We start from the raw sequence: 21340 nt of genomic DNA, 5'->3' as shown, positions 1-21340 counted from the left end.
GGGTCCATACTGCTAGCGTCTATCGGGAGTCACGTGACCAGATCTCTCGTATCTGATTGGCAAATGGCAAGTGCCGTATCCGTAGTCCACAGGCTACGGGTACGGGTCCGTACCTCTAGCAACAACCAATTTTTATTCTGTACTTCTGTGGCAGCACAATCATCTATGGCACCAAACTTCTCTGCAAATATTCCTAATTTGACTTTGACTTTATTCAGTTCTTGGGTGGCTACACAGACATTGAAAGCACCAGACTTCATTGAAGACATCCTCAATTTAAGGTGTGATTTATCCAGTCATTGTGTGGCAGCCCAAACATCTATAACACCAGACTTCATTCCAAATATTCCCAGTTTTACACCTAATTTTATTCGGTACTTCTGTAGCTGTGTCACCATCTATGGCATTAAACTTCGCTGCCAATTTTCCCAATTTTAATCTTGACTTTGTCCAGTTCTTGTGTGGTTGGAAATACATCTATAGAACCAGATTTTATTGTAAATAATGCTGATTTTAGTTCTTTTGTTTATTCCTGTGATTGTCAGACTTTCTCACTCATTTTTTTTGTTTTGGGAAACACTTGAATGTAATTAGTTTTCCTGAATCAGTTCCTAAATCTCATGCAGATCCAGCGTCAGTCCAGCAGTCTGCTGACTGTCTGCATCCATTTACGGACAGTTTAGCTTCTTCCTCCAGTCAGCAGATCTGGATCCAGCAGAACGCCTCTGGGATGCTGTAGAACCGGAGACTGGCAGCTCGATGCACATTTAGCCGACAGATCGGCAGAAATGTGATGAATCATGTAGACGTGGAGGCAGAATCTCAGAGGAAGGTGTCCAACATCTTCATCACTAACACAGGCTGAATATATCTGACTCTTTTACACACAATTTTCCAATATGCCGTCTTGTTTTGTCCATTTTTTTTAAGTTGTAAAAAGTTGCTGGGGACGAGGATGATGGAATCAACAAGAAAACTTGAGCCCACAATGGCTCCACTTTTATCCAAAAGGAGTCAAATTTTGTCCAAAATGAGTCAAATTTTTCCCCAAATGGCTCAAGTTTGAACAAAAATTACTGTAACTTTGTTCAAAATGCTCCACTTTTACCCAAAATGACACCAACTTTGGACAACAAGACTCTGCTTTGGGATAGAATGGGTACAGTTTTGTCCAAAATGACTCCAATTTTGTCCCAAAGGGTTCCATTTGTTTTCCAAAACTACAGAAAATGCAGCAAAATAACTTAAAACTTGTGCAAAATGAATCAAAAATGATAATCGGTAACAGTAACAACAATCAATCCAAAAAACCTCAGACGATCCGAAACAACTTCAAATGTGTCCTCTGTTGGATCCATTCAATCATTCTAATGTTCTGTAAATATTTTTTTGAGTCCTCACCAAGTTTCATGTCTGTGAGAGTTTTATTTCTTCAGATATTGAACCTTTAAAACGGCTCCTCAGGTTTTTGTTCTAAAAGTGTCAGAAAATGCTTTAGAAATGCTGTACAAAGTGCTCAGAATGTGTCCAAAATCAGTCCAGCATTGGCCCAAAATAACAATCAGTCCAAAACGACTCAAAAACCATCCAAAAGAACTGAAATCCTGTCCAAAATTACTCCAAAATTGTCCAAAATGGCTCCATTTTGTTCCAAAATTACCCTAATTATCCCCAAAATTACCCCAATTGTGTCCAAAATGGGACCTATTTCGTCAGGAATGACTCCAATTTGGTCCAAAATGACCCTATTTTTATTCCAGAATGACTAATTTTGCCTAAAGTGAGTTGAATTATGCCCAAAATTACTTCAATTGTCTCTAAAATGGGACCAATTTCGCCAAAAACGACTCCAATTTGGTCCAAAGTGACCCTATTTTTTTTCCAAGATGACCTTAGTTTAGTCCAAAATTATTCCACATTTGTTCCAAAATGACCCAAATTTTGCCCAAAATGGGTTCAATTATGCCCAAAACTACCACAATTGTGTCCAAAGTGACCCCAATTTTGTCCAAAATTGCCCCAACTGTGTCCAAAAACGAGTCCAATTTTGTTCAAAATGACCCCAATTTTTTCCAAAATGGCTAGACGTAATTCTCCAATATGTTCATGAGCGAGCTGCTGACTTTGTCCGTCTGCCGCCTTGTTTTGTTCGGGTTTTTTTTTTTTTTTTTTTTTTAAGCTGCAAACAGCTGCCGGAGACGAGGATGATGGAATCGATGAGAGGGAACAGAAACAGCCAATATGCAGGCAATTAAAAGCGAAACAAAGAGCTGAACCGCGCTCAAAGTGACACCTCTCACAGCAGTCGCTTACATTTTTAGGCGACAAAATATCGACAGGAGCAGCATTAAAGGAAAGACTAGGCTTGTTTTGAAGTTTTATCAGATTTATCTCCTCACAGGCTGCATGAAAAATGTGACGGGTGAGTCTTGTGTAGCGGCACAAGCATCTAAAGTACCAGACTTTGTTCAAAATATGCAGAATTTGAGACGTGACTTTCTTCAGTTTCTTTGTTGCGGTACAAACATCCATGGCACCAGACTCCATTCCAAATGTGTCGAATTTCATCCTTGATTTCGTACATTTCTGAAATGGCTGCATGGGTATCTTTAGTACCAGACTTCATTGAAATATTTCCAATTTTAGACATGACTTTATGCAGTTCTTTTGTGGCTGCTGGAACATCTATGGTACCAGACTTCATTATAAATATGCTGAATTTTAGGCATGACTTTATTCAGTCCTTAATTGGTTGCATAGGCATTTGTAGCACCAGACTTCATTCAAAATATGTTGAATTTCATCCTTGACTTCATGCAGTTCTTAAATGCTTGCATGGGCATCTATAGTACCAGACTTGATTCAAATTATTCCTTGTTTTAGACTTGACTCTATTCTGTTCTTTTGAGACTGAACAGGTGTCTTTTGTACCAGACTTAACTGAAATTATTCCCAATGTTAGATGTAACTTTCTTCCGTTCTTTTGAGGCTGATCGAACATCTTTCATGGTAGACTTCATTCAAATTATGCCAAGTTTTATGCTTTGCTTAAATGGCTCTATGGGCATCTGTGATACTAGACTTCATTCAAAATAGTCCAAATTTTAGACTTGACTTTGAACATCTATAGCATAGTTTCACATGTGGTTTTATGCAGTTCTAGTTTACCTGAATAGACATTTATGAGACCAGACTCCATTCGAAATATGCCTAATTTTAGACACAATTTAGTCATGGCTACACAAGTACCAAACTTCACTCCAAATATTCACGTTTTTAGTCTTTTTTTTTGTCAGTTAGTTTGACTGCAGTGAGAAAGAGATGCCTTTCTCACAAGTTATTAGCATTTTATAGCTGAAAATACCAATGAGAGCAGCTTTAAAGGAGCATGTTTTGACGTCCAGCTGAAGCCAGATGAGTCGACTCTGCCCTGACGTTGCGGTTGTTGTGCTGAGGTTTTGTCCTCTGCATGTTGTCGCAGTACAGATTTATCTCCTGGGCGGCTGCATGCAGGGCAGAAGTGATTACAGCTAACAAAGCCCCTTTAAATGCACATACATCATCTCGGTGTTGTGTTCAGGTACGCCGTTCCCTTGTATTAAGAAATCAATTCTTCCAGCCGCTCGGAAAAAAAATAATTTATTTTATTGTTCTTTCATTACGGCGGTGTTCGGGGAGTGTGGCGGCTCTGCGACGTTTTAATGCATCCTCAGTAATATCACAGACAGATACCATTATAAAAATCAGAGCTTTTTTCTTCTTTCATGCAGCTAATGGATCATTTACCTACAGAAATAATGTACAGGAGGTAATATTCCTCCACTGCGGATACAAGGGTTTCATTTTCATGAGGCATGTCGTTTCTCTCCATTCAGACCTAATAAGGTCACATGGGCGATTATGTCTTTGTGCTATTTCAGTAGAACCACGGATATAAAATGGAACTTGTATGAAAAGGGAAGGTCACAGATAAAATCACTTCATTATTGGAGGTTCTTCATAATCTGACCTGGTTCAGAATAATCACAAGAAAAATTGTCTTAGATGAGAAGCTCTAGAGAAAAATAAACTCAACATACAAAATCTAGAAAACCTTTTTATTGCATTTTATGCATTAAATCAGTAAAATTGGACTGTTTTGACAAAATTGATGAAAAAAAGTACTTGCTTCAACCGTGCTTCACATCATGATGCTGCCTCCACCGTACTTCACATCATGATGCTGCCACCGCCGTGCTTCACATCATGATGCTGCCTCCACCGTACTTCACATCATGATGCTGCCACCGCCGTGCTTCACATCATGATGCTGCCACCACCGTGCTTCACATCATGATGCTGCCACCACCATGCTTCACATCATGATGCTGCCACCACCATGTTTCACATCATGATGCTGCCACCACCATGCTTCATCATGATGCTGCCACCACCGTGCTTCACAGTGTTGATGGTGTGTTTATGATGATGTTCGTCTACTCTGATGGACATAAAGTTCCATCCTGGTCTCCTCAGACCAAAGAACCTTCTTCCAGGTGTCTTCAGAGTCTCCACATGTCTTCTGGTGAACTCCAGTCCAGATTTAATTGGAGTTTTTTCGATCAGAGTCTTTCTCTTTGTCTCCATAAAGCTCTGACTGGTGAAGAACAGACAACAGTTGTTGGATGAACAGTCTCTGACATCTCAGCTGCTGAAGCTGGAACTCCTTCAGAGGAGTCATAGGAGTCTTGGTGGCCTCCCTCTCTAGTCTCTCAGGTCTTGAGGACGTCCTGCTCTAGTCAGGTTTATTCATGTTCCATCTTCCTTCCATTTCTTAATGATGGATTTAACTGGACTCCAAGAGATCTTCAGGAACTTTAAATGTTCTTGTATCATCCTGATGCTTTCCTCAGTTTCTTGGTTCTTTAGTCTTCATGTTGTAGTTCTATCCAGGAGTTCTGATCCACCTGAGACTGGACCTTCAGATCCAGGAGTCTTTATTTAATTCAATTCGATTCAATTGAATTTTATTTATATAGTGTCAAATTGTCTCAAGACACTATACAGAACCCATATGCCTGACCCCCAGAGCAAGCGCAAAGGCGACAGTGGCAAGGAAAACACCCTTTTAACAGGGAAGAAACCTCAAGCAGAACCCGGCTCTATATAGGGGGGACCCATCTGCCTGCTGGCCGGGGGGGTTGAGAAGGACAGAGGAGGGCAAGGGGGAGGGATGGGAGAAGAGGGAGGGGTGGGAAAGCAAGGAAAACACAACACACATTTGGATACATGCATGACAGGATATGTGACACAGACAAAGTATAAGCTAACATTGAAAACTGACTCATAGTTTACTCTGATGATGTACGGCTCTGACATTAAACATACTCCATATATAGCTAGCAGTAAAATTCAAACAGTATGTAAGTTAGCATAACAGTATAGTGAAGGTGATGCAGAGTTGACTGGTGGAAAAGGGGAGCTGGAAGCAGAGGGCTGGAGGAAGGTCAGCAGCAGCATCCCACAGTGGACATGATGGAGACTGGACCAGCTGGTGGAACATCAACCACAGATCTGAAGCATCCAGCTCTGGGACCAGGGACACTCGGAGAAATAGCACAGGGGGAAACAGAGTGAATGTACTGCAATAACGGTATACATATTAAATGTAAAGGTAGATAGAGAAGGGCTCAGTGCGTCAAGAAAAGTCCCCCAGCAGCCTATAGGCCTATAGCAGCATGACTAGAGGCAGAACGAAGGGACGTCCAAGAAGGAGTCAGCTGTGCAATGAAGACACAAGCCGAACCCCTGTGGGTCACCCAGTCAGCCCCAACTATAAGATTTGTCAAAAAGGAACGTTTTAAGCCTGGTCTTAAAAATAGAGAGGGTGTCTGCCTCCAGAACCCAAACTGGGAGCAGGTTCCACAGGAGAGGAGCTGATAACTGAAGGCTCTGCCTCCCATTCTACTTTTAGAAATTCTAGGAACAACAAGTAAGCCTGCAGCTTGAGAGCCAAGAGTTCTACTAGGATAATATGGTACTAACAGATCTTTAAGATATGATGGAGATCGGTTATTAAGAGCTTTATATGTCAGAAGAAGGATTTTAAATTCTATTCTGGATTTAACAGGAAGCCAGTGAAGAGAAGCAAGTATAGGGGAAATATGATCTCTTTTGCTAACTCCTGTCAGTACTCTCATCTATTGGTTTATCCCAATAGATACATGAGAAGACCAAATTATACTTGTAACTTTGCAGCGTGGGTGTTTTTGGTTCAGTGTTGGTGCTGAAATGTCCAAACTCTGGATGTTCTGACTTTGTGTAGCTTATGACCAGAGGTTAATTTGGTTCGAAGCCCAACGGAGCTGAAGTTCATCCAGACCTCAGCCTGTCAGAGCTCGTTCAGCTTTATATCTTTACACAAACCTCCAAATCTGCCTTCAGACCAGGTTTTGTGCTAAATGTAGATCGTCGTTTTCTTTTCTTTGGATTTGTTTTTTAAAGCAGCTCTGGGATCAACAGCAGCTGAGAGAAATTTACGCAGGTGACAGGAAAGCTGCAGTAACTTCATTAATTATTTGCATCTTGTGACGTGTCGTCTTCATCCAGCGTGGCCTCATTAACCTGAAGTGCACAGATCCTCTGAAGTGAAATTATTTGGAACAGAGCGGTCGTCCTCAAGGTGAATCCGGCTTCTTCTTTTTTTTCTTGTTTTCAGCAGAAGTCCAAACGTAGTTCCCACTGGAGGATCTCTTTCGGTGTTTTCTCGCATATAAAGTGGATCATTACGGGGATGCTTCAGTTCTCCTGCTTAAATGCAATCATATCTGCAGCTTTGGTGCTTCTGTGAGCCCGAATTCATCTAAAGTCAAAATGAAAACAAGGCAGAAGAACGTCGGTGTGATGATAATGAAAACACAGTTTATTATACATAAGTTACTGCAGTTTGTTTGTCTTGTTGCTTCACCGTCCTTTTAAGCTCATGCAGCTTTTTGTCCTTTAAATTAATTAAAGATGTTATTTCATCCAAATTACAGAAAAGTACAGAACGCAAACCGATTAAATCATCTTTAAAAATGAGTCTTTGTCTTCAGCTGTTCAGATAATTAGATTTAATTAGAGACTGTGACATTTCACTAAAAACGAGGGAGTGGAATGAATTTTTAGGTTAAAGTGTAACATTTGAAACATTCAGCTGCAAAATCTGTTTCACAAAAACACAACTGTGGTTGGTCTGCAGAAAAAACAGCGACAGAATAAGAAGAATAATGGGAAGAAAAAAAGGAGATAAAAACAGAACAGCATGAAGAAAGGTAGAAAAAGAAATAGTAGATAATAAAGAGAAAGTAGACAAAAACAGATGAATAAAAACCAACACTGTTAGAAGATAAAAGAAGATGAAGAAGAAGACGGCAAAAATGAAGAAGACAAAAAAGAAAAGATGAAGTAGAAAAGAAAGAAGAGGATGAAGTCATGGAAGAACAAGACAAAGAAGGAGAAGAAGTGGATGATGAAGAAAAATAAAAAGGAAGTGAAGAACAAGAATATCAAGGAAAAAGATGAAAAAAAAGAGGAAGGAAAGGTTGAAGACGTAGAAGAGAAAAGCACGACATGAGGAAGAAAAACTAACAGCGTTAGGAAAGGCCGTAGAAGATGAAGAAGAAGAAAAGGACCAAGCTGTAGAAGAAGATTATCAAGAAGAAGAAAAGGATGAAGACCGTTTTAAAGCCATTTTGGACAAAACAGGAATAATTTTGGTAAACTGGATCCATTTTGGACGAAACTGGAATTATTTGGGGCAGAATTGGAACCATTTCAAGCAAATGAAGATGTAGAAGAACATGATTATGAAAAGGATGAAGACTGTTTTAAAGCAATTTTTGGACAAAACTGCAGTCATTTTGGTCAAAATTAGGGTAGTTCTAGGCAAAATTGGATCCACTTTGGTCAATTGGACTCATTTTGGATAAAAGTGGAGTAATTTTGCACAAAACTGGAGTCATTTTGGTCAGTTGGAGTCATTTTGGACACAATTGGGATAATTCTGGGCAACACTGGAGCCAGTTTGGACAAAATTGGAGTAACTTTGGTCAATTTGAGTCATTTTGAAGAAAATTACTGTCATTCTGGGGGAAATTGGAGCCATTTTGGACAAATTAGTCATTTCGGGTCAAAATTGGAGTACCTTTAGACAATTTTTGAGTAATCTGGGACAAATTTTATATTGCTGGCCCTTTAAAATTGGAGAGAGTGGAACATTTTCCAACAATTAGCAGTTATTAAATGTCATAATCAAATCCATTTGCATGATTTCTGACAGTTTTATGTTCAAAGTTGTATTTATCACTGGGTTAAAATTATAAACAGCAGTTGTTGTTTTTTTAAAATTAAAATCAAAGCAACCAGTTTCTCCTGTTCAACGTTCACCCAGTGCTGAGACCAGAATAACTGAATTCCTAATGAATGTGTTTAATAGTTGTTTGGTCCATAAAACATGGACTTATTTTCTTCAAAGGGTCTCAATTTACTGAGACCAGAAAATATTCACATTTAAGAAGCTCCAATCAAAGGATTTCAGCAATTTTTCTTTAAAAACTACTCAAACTGATTAATTGATTATCAAAATAGTTGGTGATTAATTTAATGGTTGACTGATAATTAATTAATCGTTGCAGCTCTGGTGTTGGCTGCCGTTTGTCACTGTCATGTTAATTATTTTTAACCTTTAATGGCTGGGACTGTGTTTTGGGACCGACTGGTAAATTTGTCTTCTGCACTCACTGCTGAGACGTGTTAGGCATTTAAATGAGCCAAAAAAAAACACGAGAATGAGGCACAAAATAACAAAAATTAGACAGAAAACAACAAAGACGAGGAAAAAATGGCAACAATTAGACAGAAAGCAACCAGAATGAGGCACAAAAACAAGAAAAATAGGGTACAAAATCACAAAAACTGAACACAAAATGACAAAAACGAGACGCAAAACAGCAGCCCTGAGATAGAACAGGACTATTTTATCAACAGAAAGTAGTTCTGGTAGAAACTGAACAAACAGGGACTCAAGTCATCTAAAATAACTTAAAGCCTGTCCAAAATTACTCCAATTTTGCACAAAAGGACCCCAGTTTTGTCCCAAATGGTTCCACTTTTTTTTTTTTTCCAGAATTACCCCAAATGTGTCCAAAATAGGTTCAATTTTGCCCCAAATTACTCCAGTTTTCCCAAAATGACTCCCATTTGGTCCACAATTACCCAATTTTGTCCAAAGTGACTCCAGCTTTGCCTTAAAATTAACCCAGTTTGGCCCAGAATGATCCCATTTGTGTCCAAAATAACTACATTTGTTCTAAAATTACCCCATATTTCCCTTAAATGGGTCTTATTATGCCTAGAATTAATTTCTAATTCTGTCCAAAATGACACCATTTTGCCCAAAATTACTCAAATTGTGTTCAAAATGAGTCAAATCTTTCCCCAAAATTACCCCATTTGTGTCCATAATCACTTTAGTTTGGTCCAAAATTACCCATTTGTGTCCAAAATGGCTCTACTTAAGTCCAAAATGACTCTAATTTTGCCCAAAATAACTCCATTTTTGTTCTAAAATTACCCCAATTTTGCCTAAAATGGGTCCAATTGTGCCTAGAATGAATTTCATCCAGAATGACTCCAAATTTGCCCAAAATTACCCCAGTTGTGTCCAAAATGCTGTCTATTTTTGCCCCAAATGCCTCCACTTTTATCCAAAACGACTCCAGTTTTGTATAAAATGGCTCTATGTCCGAAACTGCACAAATTGTCCAAAAATAAGTTCAAGCCTGTCCAAAATGATTCAAAAATTGTTCAAATGGATTAATATTACCATTGTGATATGTTGCAATACCACCTAAGTGGAATTTTTGCATTTTTCCCCATTTTTAAATGCCAGTAATTAAGAATCCATCCACTGTTGGATCCATTTAGTCATTCTGACCTCCTGGGAACTATTTTCTGTGAGTCCTCACCAGGTTTCATGTCTGTGGGAGTTTTATTTGTGCAGATATTGAACCTTTAAAACGGCTCCTCAGGTTTTTGTTCTCAAATCTCATCGCTGCAGCTCCACCACATGTGATGCAACAGAAATGAAACACAACAGAGCTGCATCTGTTTTAATCAAAAGACGCTTTCTGGTCCATGTTTAATAAGAAATGAGCTGCAGCTCTCACCATATATTCACTAACATGAATTTCAGAGTCCAGATGTGAGCTAACAAACACCTGCAGTAAACGTCTCTGCATCTGAAGCAATGGAGGATTTAACGGCTGCCGTTCTTCAGCCTTGAGCCTCTGTGAAAGCAGATTATTCCCCGGTTTGGATGGAAAACCAATCGCTAATTTATGAGAGAAAAAAGAGGCAGAAAGTCATCAGTCTTCCACCTCTGGAAAGCAGGAATTAGCAGCTGTCAGCGAGCCACTGACGCTTTCTATTCAGTCCTAAGCCCACGCAGTCGTCCTGGAAACACCCGGAATCAAAGCCTCGGCAGCTTTCAGCCTCTCACAAGTCCTTTTTACCCACTGTGGGGTCCTTCCTCCTTCATCACATGAAACTTCAACATGACAACATTCAGAGAGCCTCAGGGGCATCAGATATTTAACCGTTTACGTTTTTTTTTTACACAGAGACTTTTATGTGGTTTCAGTCTCATTTTTACTGTTTTGTGCCTCATCTTTGTCATTTTGTGTCTTGTTTGTTGTTTTTTGTCTTTTTTGTGATTTTGTGTCCTATTTTTGTCATTTTGTAGCTTGTTTTTGTTGTTTTTTGGTCTAATGTTTGGCATTTTGTGTCTTGTTTGTTGTTTTTGTCTGATTTTTGTCATTTTTTGTCTTTTATGGTCCTTTGAACTCTTTATACTATAGATATTTAACTATTTCCATGTTTGAACTCTCTACACTGCCTGAAGTTTACCTGAAAACTATCAGAATTTTTATCACAGCATGGAACGTTCTGCTCTTCACATTTTCAGACCACCAACGTAAAAACTTGTCCTCATCTATGATCTGCTGGTAACATGTCTGATGAGTTCTTGCAGATGTTTTCTGGATGCTCTGACTGAACCTCCGTCTTCTTCTCAGGAGGAACGGCGTCCCAGCAGCGAGGCTTCCTGGGCTGCATCCGCTCGCTGACGGTGAACGGCGTCGCCTTCGACCTGGAGGAACGAGCCCGGATGACGCCCGGCGTCAGCTCCGGTTGCCCCGGTTACTGCAGCGGCTCCAGCAGCCTCTGCCACAACCGAGGACGGTGTTTGGAGAAGAGCAACGGATACATCTGTGACTGTTCTCAGTCGGCCTACGGAGGAACCACCTGTAACCAGGGTAGGCAGACGCTTTAGACCACACAAACACAACGATAGTCCATTAAATTAATCAGTCTGACTGTTCTCAGTCGGCCTACGGAGGAACCACCTGTAACCAGGGTAGGCAGACGCTTTAGACCACACAAACACAACGATAGTCCATTAAATTAATCAGTCTGACTGTTCTCAGTCGGCCTACGAAGGAACCACCTGTAACCTTTTTGTTGACAGTGACTCTGTTGTCTGAAATGATTCCAATTTAGTCCAAAATTACCCCAATTCTGTACAAAGTGACTCCAATTTTTATCAAAAATGGCTTGAATTGTGTCCAAAACAACTACATTTTTGATCCAAATGACTCCAATTTGACCCCAGATTACTCCAATTTTTCTCAAATTGACTCCAATTTTGCCCAAAATGGCTCCAATTTAGTAAAAACTACCCCAGTATTGCCCAAAATGACTCCAATTCTGCCCAAAAGTACTACAAATTGGTCCAAAATGACCCTAACTGTGCACCAAATGATTTCAATTTTGTCTAAAATGACTCCAATTCTACCCAAAAGTACTCCAAATTTGCCCAAAATGACTCCGATTATGTCCAAAATGGGTTGTGGGTAGGTAGACGCTTTAAATCACACAAACACGTCACTGTTAGTCCGTTTAATTAATATCAGTCCGACTCCAGAACATCTAAGATTCATCAGAACCAACATCAGAGCAGCTGAAGGTCCAGTCACAGTTTCATTTTGAAGACGCTACAGTCAGTTCTGTTGAATTAGAGATTCTGATCCCCAGATTCCACTCTGACAGACTGAAGGTTAAATGAAGGCAGATTTTTAGAGCTGAAGCTGAAAGAACATCGCATCCAAAATGACCTAGACGTGACTTAAATTACCAAAAATAACTTAAAATCTGTCCAAAGTACACAAAAACATCACCCAAAATGACTCCAGTACTGTCCAAATAACTCACATTTTGTCCAAAATGAATTGAAGACCTTCAAATAACAAGCTTCCTGCAGCGTTAAAAAAAAACAAACAGCTTTTTACAGGAAACTGTGGATAAGCCAAGAATTTAACTTCATCTGTGGGATTAAACTCTGAAAACTGAAGCAGCAGCAATGAGTTTCTGGGTTCAGACATCCGGAGGGAGATCAGATCCTCCTGAGGTGGTTCTCATTAGATTCCTCCTGGACTGATCCTGTTTGAGGTTTTCTTTAACCCAGCGGAGGGATTTTATAATATTATATATCTCATCTGCCCCGGGACGCCTCCAGATCCTCCAGGAGGAACCTCTGCTGGGACTCTGAGCTGAAGGCAGTTTAGATGGAAGGAAACAGGAAGTACTGATCTAACTGCGCTAAAGATCGACTTCCTGTCTGACCTGATCACCAACATATCCATTCGCTGGTTGGTTTAGTGTGGTCATGCTGCAGGGGGCAACTTTAAAGAGTTTTAGAACAACTTCTGGGGAACTTTCAAGGTGTTTAAAGTCATTTTGGCAAAGTCACTCTTGGCAGGTTTCAAGACATTTTGAACAGTTTTGGGTCATTTTTAAGCAGCTTTGAATCGCTTTCAAGACATTTTAGATAATTTTGTCCAAGTTTTAAAGACACAACACTTTTTAAGTATGTTTTGGACAAGTTCTAGCCTTGTTGCACCGTTTTTCTGTAATTTTGGCAACTTTGAGTCAGTTTAGACTAAAACTTTGGTAATGTGATGGAAATCTCAAGTAATTTTGTAGTTTTCAAGACATGTTTAGAAGTTTGGCAAAGTTTTGAGCCACTCTTGCCAACTTTCAAGACATTTTGTACAGTTTTGGGGTCATTTTAAACAGCTTTCAGTATTTTGGGGGAAATTTCAAGACATTTTAGACAATTTAGTCCAGGTTTAAAGGCACTTAAGACACTTTTTAAGTCACTTTGAACTATTTTATTCTGATTTTTTTTCCCGTAATTTTGGCAAGTTTAAATTGCTCTGGACAAAATTCGTACCATTTTGGAAAATTCTTGAGTCTTTCTGGACATGTTGAACCAAAGTCGGCCAAATTGGAAAGTTTCTGTGGAATTCTCAAGTTTTCAGTAATTTTTGACATTTTTTTCCTCTTTCTGTCCTGGTTCAAAGATGCTTTAGACACTTTAGGAGTAATTTTTTAGCCTTGTTGAACCATTTTTTCATAACTTTGGAAACTTTGAGTCGGTTTAGACAAAAGTTTAGTAATTTTTAAAAAGTCTTCAGTAATTGTGGACAGTTCAGAGTCCTTTGTGCAAAGTTTGGAGTCACTTTGGGCAAATTTCAAGACATTAGACAATTTCCAGTCATTGTGGACAATTTTTCATAAATTTGGCCAGTTTTAAAGACACTTAAGACGGATTTTAAGTATGTTTTATGCAAGTTTTAGTCCTGTTTTTGAGTCACTTTGGGCAAGCTTCAAGACATTTTCTACAGTTTTGGGTTCATTTTCACGAAGCTTTGAGAATGAAGAATTTATCCTGTAAATTGTCCAAAATCACTTTCAAAGTGTCTCAAACCTGTCAAAACTGCAAAATGTACTCAAAGTGTCAAAACATCATGAAAAAGGCTCATGAATGGCAACTTTGAATCGGTTTGGACAAAAGTTGAGTAATTTTAAAGGAGTCTTAAGCAGTTTTGGACAGTTCAGAATCATTTTGGTAAAGTTTTGCGTGTTTGGGCATTTTTCAAGACGTTTTGTACAGTTTGGGTAATTTTCAACCAACTTTGAGCATTTTGGAGCAAATTTAAAGACACTTAAGACACTTTTTATATACATTTTGGATCATTTTTGTCTGGTTCTTGAGAAAGTTTGATAAATTTTAGTTGCTTTGGACAAAATTTGTGTCATTTTGGGAAAATGTTGAGTCGGTAGACATTTTCTACAGTGTTTGGATCATTTTTAAGTAGCTTTGACTCATTTTTGCTGAATTTTAAGACATTTTAGAGCATTTTCAAGGCAAATATTGATTGCTATACACCATCCCAGGCAGTGAGTTACAGTAGTTTAGTGATTTCTCCACCTTTGCTTTGCTTTCTGTGTTGTTTTATGGAGTGTTTCGTGTCCTCAGCTTACACTGGAGGCTCACATCTTTTGTTGCTTTTATTTATGCTGCTTTATGACGGAATAAAACCTCAGCCAGGTTCATTTTCTCTTATTTATTTACTCTATTAGCTCTGGCATCCAGAGATTTTCTGCTTCACTGCCCAGGTTTTACTGTTTCTATGAGAAAAAGTAATCTGAAAGTTAAGATATTAGTTTTGCACATGCTGAAGTGTCCTGAAGTGTTTTGTAAAGACTCCGGTTCATTCATCATGTTGGTCCTGCAGGAGAAGCTTCGGACTGTCGTCGACTTTATTTGTTCTAATGAACTTTAATGATGTGCTTCGGTGCATTTGTTACACAGATATGAATATTTTTAATAAAACCTCCTGTTTTCATGCTGTACAACATCAGGTTTTATTATGGTTTGGCTTTTTTTGCGATATTACTGTAAGGTTTTTACCGCATTGGACAGATATTGCATCATTCTGGACAGTTTTTGAGCCATTTTAGACAAATTCTGGGCCTTTTTTTTTAACTACTTTTCTACTACGAAGTCATTTTGGACAATTTTTGAGTCTTTAGATATGAATATATTGTAGTTTTCATGACATTTGCACAGATTTTAAGTCATGTTTGATGATTTTTGAATAATTATTGGCAAATTTATGGAAACATTGAGTAATTTTCAAGACGATTTAAGTCATTTTGGACACTTCTCAGCGATGTAATGGTTGACATTTTTAGTAATACTTTTACCGTTTTAAGTTTTTCCCACACTGGGCAGATATTGAGAAATTTAGAAGGAATTTTGGATAATTATCAAGACATTTTGGGGCATGTTAAACAAATTGTGAGTTGTTTTGTAGTCATTTTGGACAAGTTTTTGCCATATTGTTTTGTCATGTTGGACAATTTTTGGTTGATTTTTGGCAAAGTTTTTACCATATTGGGAAATATTTTTTACAATTTTTCTGGATCATTTACATTTATGTCGGTTCTTGTCATTTTTTTGTCATCTTGGACAAGATTCTGCCAAATCTGACACATTTTTGACCATTTTTGAGCCATTTTCGAGACATTTGGACAGATTTAAAGTCTGAAGTTTGTCACTTTGAGTCAAATCAGGACATTTTTCTGAATATCTTGAAGTATTTTTGGGTCGTTTTGCACGCTGGTGATGGATGTAGTTGATCCTGTTGTTCTACTTTCCAGCCTGGTTTCAGTTTTTTGACGGCTGACTGTGAGGATGAGCCGACCTGAAGCAGAAATGAACCAGTTCTGCTCATCACAGTTGTTTGTAGGTCTCGGGGAGCTGGGCTGAATGTGTGGAAGCAAACAGAAAGAGGTAGAGCGAGGCCCGGTGTGGTTCCACAGGGAGTGCGGTGACGTCTGATAAATTGCCCTAAGTGATGAAAACACCTCAGATAGCATGAAATACTGAAACGTGTTTTTCTGCTCGGCCGACACGAACGGCGGTTATTTTTAGTCTGTGAGTAAATCCAGCCGACAGTTGTTGTGTAAACCTCCACATGTGTGAGGAAAGCGGCCAGACTTCCACCAGATTTATTTCATGATTTTTATCTAAAATATGCATTTCAACCATCAATATTCTGCACATTTACCAGGTTTATATGTTTATTTTTAGGATCTACGACGGTTTATTTACCTGCGTTTTCCTCACTGTGGCCTCAGTTTTCATGAAAATATTGATTTTTTTTTTTTTTTTTGACTGAGAGCTCATGACAGTCGAACCCACAAATGTTTTTTTTTGTTTTGTCCTATGTCTCATTTAGGTTGTTTTCAGTTTCATTCTTCTCATTTTGTACCTCACTTTGTTGTTTTCTGTCTCATTTTTTATGTTTTCAGTCTAATTTTTCTCATTTTAAACCTCGTTTTTCTTGCTTTGTACTGTTTTTTGTTTTCTGTCTTTTCTCATTTTGTGTCTCGTTTTTGTCATTTTCTGTCTGATTTATGTTCTTTGTCTCTTTTTTTGTCTTGTCTCATTTTGTCATTTTTCAATTTTATTTATTTATTTATACCTTATTTTTGTTGTCTGTCTTCTGTTCTCATTTATGTTGTTTTGTCTTATTTTTGATGTTTTCAGTCGATTTTCCTCATTTTGTGTCTCATTTTTTTGTCTCCTTGTTGTCTTCGGGTTAATTTTTCTCACTTTGTCTCGTTTTTGTTTTCAGTCTCAGTTTTTATGTTATATTTTTCTCATTTTATACCTCATTTTTCACATTTTATACCGTGTTTTTTGTTTTCTTTCTTGTTTTCTCATTTTGTCTCGTGTCTTTTTTTGTGTCTCATTTTTGTTGTTTCCAGTCTAATCTTTCTCATTTTGTCTCATTTTTGTTTTCTCTCATTTATGTTACTCTTTGTCTCATGTTTGTCTTGTCTTATTTTCTTATTTGGTCTTTTTTGTCATTTTGTATCTTGTTTATAGCGTTCTGTATCTTGTTTGTTTTCTGTCTCATTTTTCTTAATTTGTGCCTCATTGTTTTTATGTTATCGGTCACATTTTTCTCATTTAATGCCTCATTTTTGTCATTTTGTACATTGTTTTTTGTTTTCTGTCTTCACATTTTGTGCCTAGTTTGTTTTTTCTCTGTTCTTTTTGTTGTTTTCTGTCATTTTTGTCATTATGTGCCTTGTTTTTTGTTTTCTGTCTTGTTTTCTCATTTTGTGTCTCATTTATGTTGTTTCTTTGCCATTTTTCTTCTCCCTTCTGTCGGTTTCTTTAAGGCATTTTAAACTGGTTCTGATTCATTCTGGGCATGATGCTGACTTATATTAGACATATTTTCATATTGTTTGTCATCTTAGACAGTTTTTAAGTGCTTTTGGGCATTTTTTCAGCATTTTGAAGAAGATTTCAGTAATTTTGGGTTAGTCTGACAGTTTTCAAATGCTTTGTGCATGTTTCATATAGTGTTAGAAAACCGTGGTGCTTTAAAATGTAAATAAGGCAGCAGAATCTGGGCTCTTTCATGCAGTTTAACACAGCTTTTGTTTCAGCTGCACACAGAAGCAACCTCCTTCCTGACCTCCCTGCTGAACACATTTTCCACCTCCTGCTCTAAAAAACCCATCTTTTTCCTCTCGCTGTGTGTTCAGAGGTGTCGGTGTCCTTCGACCGGGAGTCCTCGGTGACCTACACCTTCCAGGAGCCCTTCTCGGTGATGCAGAACAGGAGCTCTCAGGCCTCCAGCGTTTCCACTGACAGCCGGGCCAGAGAGGACGTGGCCTTCAGCTTCGTCACCTCCCAGCGGCCGGCCATGCTGCTGACCGTCAGCACCTTCAGCCAGCAGTACATCGCCGTCATCCTGGCCAGGAACGGTACGAATCTCAAACAGTATCCCTCACACATGCACTGAAAACCAGACGTACAGCTCGGTAATTATATCCTGCTTTGAAGCCGATCTTTGGCCTTCATTAGTGGGGAAAAAACAGCCACTTGCACAGGAAGATGGATAAATTTAGCAGCTCCACCGTTAGCTTCTTCCACCAAACGTTTACATCCTGTTGTCACATGAAAACCCCTGCCGATGAAGTGCTATCAGAGATGTGGGCAGAGATGAAGATCATCTGCCGGGAATCAAAGGAAAGTGTTGATTGGGTACAAATCTGTTTTGTCAGATTCAACTTTGGTGACCTTTTGATGAGCGAATTTGTGCCGATACCAGCAGCAGGCAAGACTGACAGCGCCGACCTTTGAGGCCACGTAGAGAAAGACAGTCCATGATGAAGCTAATGTAGGAGCTATCATAGAAGCTAATGTAGGAGCTATCATAGGAGCTAATGTAGGATCATAGGAGCAAGTGTTGGAGCTATCATAGGAGCTAATGTAGGAGCTAATGTACGGGTTAATGCGGGCGCTATTGTAGGAACTAATCTAAGAGCTAATATAGGAGCTAGTTTAAGGGCTAATGTGGGAGCTAACGTAGCAGCTAATGTCGGAGCTAACGTAGGAGCTTATGTCAGGCCTATCGTAGCCTGTTATCAGTGTCATCTTTTATTCAACCTCCAACATCAGACGCTGAAACCAGTTTCAAACAAAAGAGGAGGAACATTCTTCAATCTGTTGAAGTCACAGCATCCATTTGGACAAAAATTTACAATATAAAACTTCTGAATTAGCCTGACAAACCACCATGCTTCACATCATGATGCTGCCTCCACCATGCTTCACATCATGATGCTGCCACCACCATGTTTCACATCATGATGCTGCCACCACCATGCTTCACATCATGATGCTGCCACCACCATGCTTCACATCATGATGCTGCCTCCACCATGCTTCACAGTGTTGATGGTGTGTTTGTGATGATGTTCGTCTACTCTGATGGGCATAAAGCTCCATCCTGGTCTCTTCAGACCAAAGAACCTTCTTCCAGGTGTCTTCAGAATCTCCACATGTCTTCTGGTGAACTCTAGTCCACATTTAATTGGAGCTTTTTCCATCAGAGTCTTTCTCTTTGTCTCCATAAAGCTCTGACTGGTGAAGAACAGACAACAGTTGTTGGATGAACAGTCTCTAACATCTCAGCTGCTGAAGCTGGAACTCCTTCAGAGGAGTCATAGTCTTGGTGGCCTCCCTCTCAAGTCTCTTCTTCTCGGTCTCTCAGGTCTTGAGGACGTCCTGCTCTAGTCAGATTTATTCATGTTCCATCTTCCTTCCATTTCTTAATGATGGATTTAACTGGACTCCAAGAGATCTTCAGGAACTTTAAATGTTCTTGTATCGTCCTGACTGATGCTTTTCTCAGAGTTTCTTGATTCTTTAGTCTTCATGTTGTAGTTCTATCCAGGAGTTCTGATCCACCACAGACTGGACCTTCAGATACATGAGCCTTTATTCTACAATCACTGACCTCAGATCATCTTTATTTCACTAATTTCGTGACTTCTAGAACCAACTGACTGCACCTGAGGTGAACTGGGTTAGTCACTGTAAAGGGAGTAAACACTTATGCAATCACTTGACATTTGGTAGAAATCTGCTTTTATTTCAACATGAGAGTCTTTTATTTTGTAAGTTATTGTGAAAAAATGTTTTAAAAAATGATCACGACTCAACATTGAAAAAACAATGAAAGGTGAAAACTTCCAATGGTCTTTACTTCTGTATTCGTGTTCAACAAAGACGTAAGGACAGGGCTTATCGAGGTGTTTCCTTCAGCTTCACGTCATGATGCTGCCACCATGCTTCACATCATGATGCTGCCACCATGCTTCACATCATGATGCTGCCACCATGCTTCACATCATGATGCTGCCACCATGCTTCACATCATGATGCTGCCACCGCCGTGCTTCACGTCATGATGCTGCCTCCATGTTTCACATCATGATGCTGCCACCACCATGCTTCACGTCATGATGCTGCCACCGCCATGCTTCACGTCATGATGCTGCCACCGCCGTGCTTCACGTCATGATGCTGCCACCACCATGCTTCACGTCATCATGATGCCACCGCCGTGCTTCACGTCATGATGCTGCCACCACCATGCTTCACGTCATGATGCTGCCCCCACCGTGCTTCACAGTAGGGATGATGTGTTTGTGATGACGTTCAGTGTTTGGTGTCCATATCATCTAGTCTGATGGACATAAAGCTCCATCCTTGTCTCCTCAGACCAAAGAACCTTCTTCCAGGTGTCTTCAGAGTCTTCACGTGTCTTCTGGTGAACTCTCGTCCAGATTTAATTGGAGTTTTTTCCATCAGAGTCTTTCCCTTTGTCTCCATAAAGCCTCGACTGGTGAAGGACAGACACCAGCCTGTTTTTCTTTTATTTTCCAGCATCTGACTATGAGGGAAAATTCCCCACACTCGCAGGCTGACACAGATGCGTCGCCATGGTTACCAGATGATAATTACCCAGGCTTCCTTGTCTTCGAATCGGTCCACTCGACGGTCATGGGGGTACAGTCGGAGGCTGACGGAGATCGTGGAAGAAATTAAAACCCGTGTAAATTAGAGCGATCCGACGGAGATCCAGCTGCTCTCCAGATGCCACGGCGGGTTTATTTGAGCGTGTGCAGGTGACGTGTTTGTCAAAACCGTGTTTGAAACATGCAATTAGCACCTGAGAAGCTTTATTTAAACCCTAAGCGATGGGAGCTGACAGTGAGCCGCCGGCTAATGTGCATCTTCCTGGCACCACAGCTGCTGGTGTGAACATAATACTCCATCCGCCCCCTCAGCTCTCCACCGCTCACCGCCCAATGAAGAGATTTAACCTCTGTGCTGCTTCCTCTGTAGTCCAGCCAACTCACAAACGTGCAAAACAAAAATAAAACGGCATGCGCATTTAAGCGGGATTTTCGTGCTCTGCAGTTGTTGTGTGAAGCGTGAAGGGCGGAGGAGGCTCTCCATCCGCGGTGACCTTCATGTGTCGGAGCGCTCTCAGGATCTGAAAAGGAAATCTCAACACAAAGCCCTTCACTTACAGGCTGGGAATTGTAATATTGACCCGGCTCCACTTGACAATGCATAGCGTTCTGACTCTTTGATCTGGCCGCTGCTGTGTTTGTGTGTTTGTGTGTTTTTGTGTGCGCCGTGGGGAGAAACACTGAGCTCATATTGACTTGTTCAGTCATGGAGCGGAGAGCCATGAGATAAATATTTGTAGACTCTCGAAAGGCGGCTGAAGGAGCTGGAACGTAAGGGCTCTATTTATACATGAGCAGCCACAGTTTCAGCGTGAAGCTCTGATGTCTGATTTTAGAGAGCATCGAAGACACAATTTAAACTCTGAGATGCTTCAACCTAAAATAGAAGTTTCACAATAAGAGTCTGGATGGAAAACTAATTTTGTCCAAGTCTCAGTTCTCTTCAGACGGCATCAGGTCATTTCTTTAGAATTTACTGCATTCATTTAGCCTCTACCTGCTGCTGAGGAACATCATGATGATGCCACCACCATGCTTCAGAGGAGTCATTGGTGTCTTGGTGGCC

At 39.8% G+C, this 21340-nt stretch overlaps 1 protein-coding gene across 1 annotated transcript in view; it reads left to right on the top strand.

The window, feature by feature from the left end:
- The window catches only part of cntnap5a (contactin associated protein family member 5a), a 195916-nt gene that overhangs the window by 145682 nt on the left and 28894 nt on the right, over positions 1–21340 (top strand). The window contains 2 exon segments of the mRNA XM_051958577.1: positions 11094–11333; positions 17491–17712. Of these exon segments, the coding sequence (XP_051814537.1) occupies positions 11094–11333; positions 17491–17712 (462 nt within the window).

Source organism: Acanthochromis polyacanthus, chromosome 14 (assembly GCF_021347895.1).
Source record: "Acanthochromis polyacanthus isolate Apoly-LR-REF ecotype Palm Island chromosome 14, KAUST_Apoly_ChrSc, whole genome shotgun sequence".
In the NCBI taxonomy this organism is placed as follows: domain Eukaryota; kingdom Metazoa; phylum Chordata; class Actinopteri; family Pomacentridae; genus Acanthochromis; species Acanthochromis polyacanthus.
The sequence above is the reverse complement of the archived record's forward strand: the minus strand, read 5'-3'. Positions and strand labels throughout refer to the sequence as shown.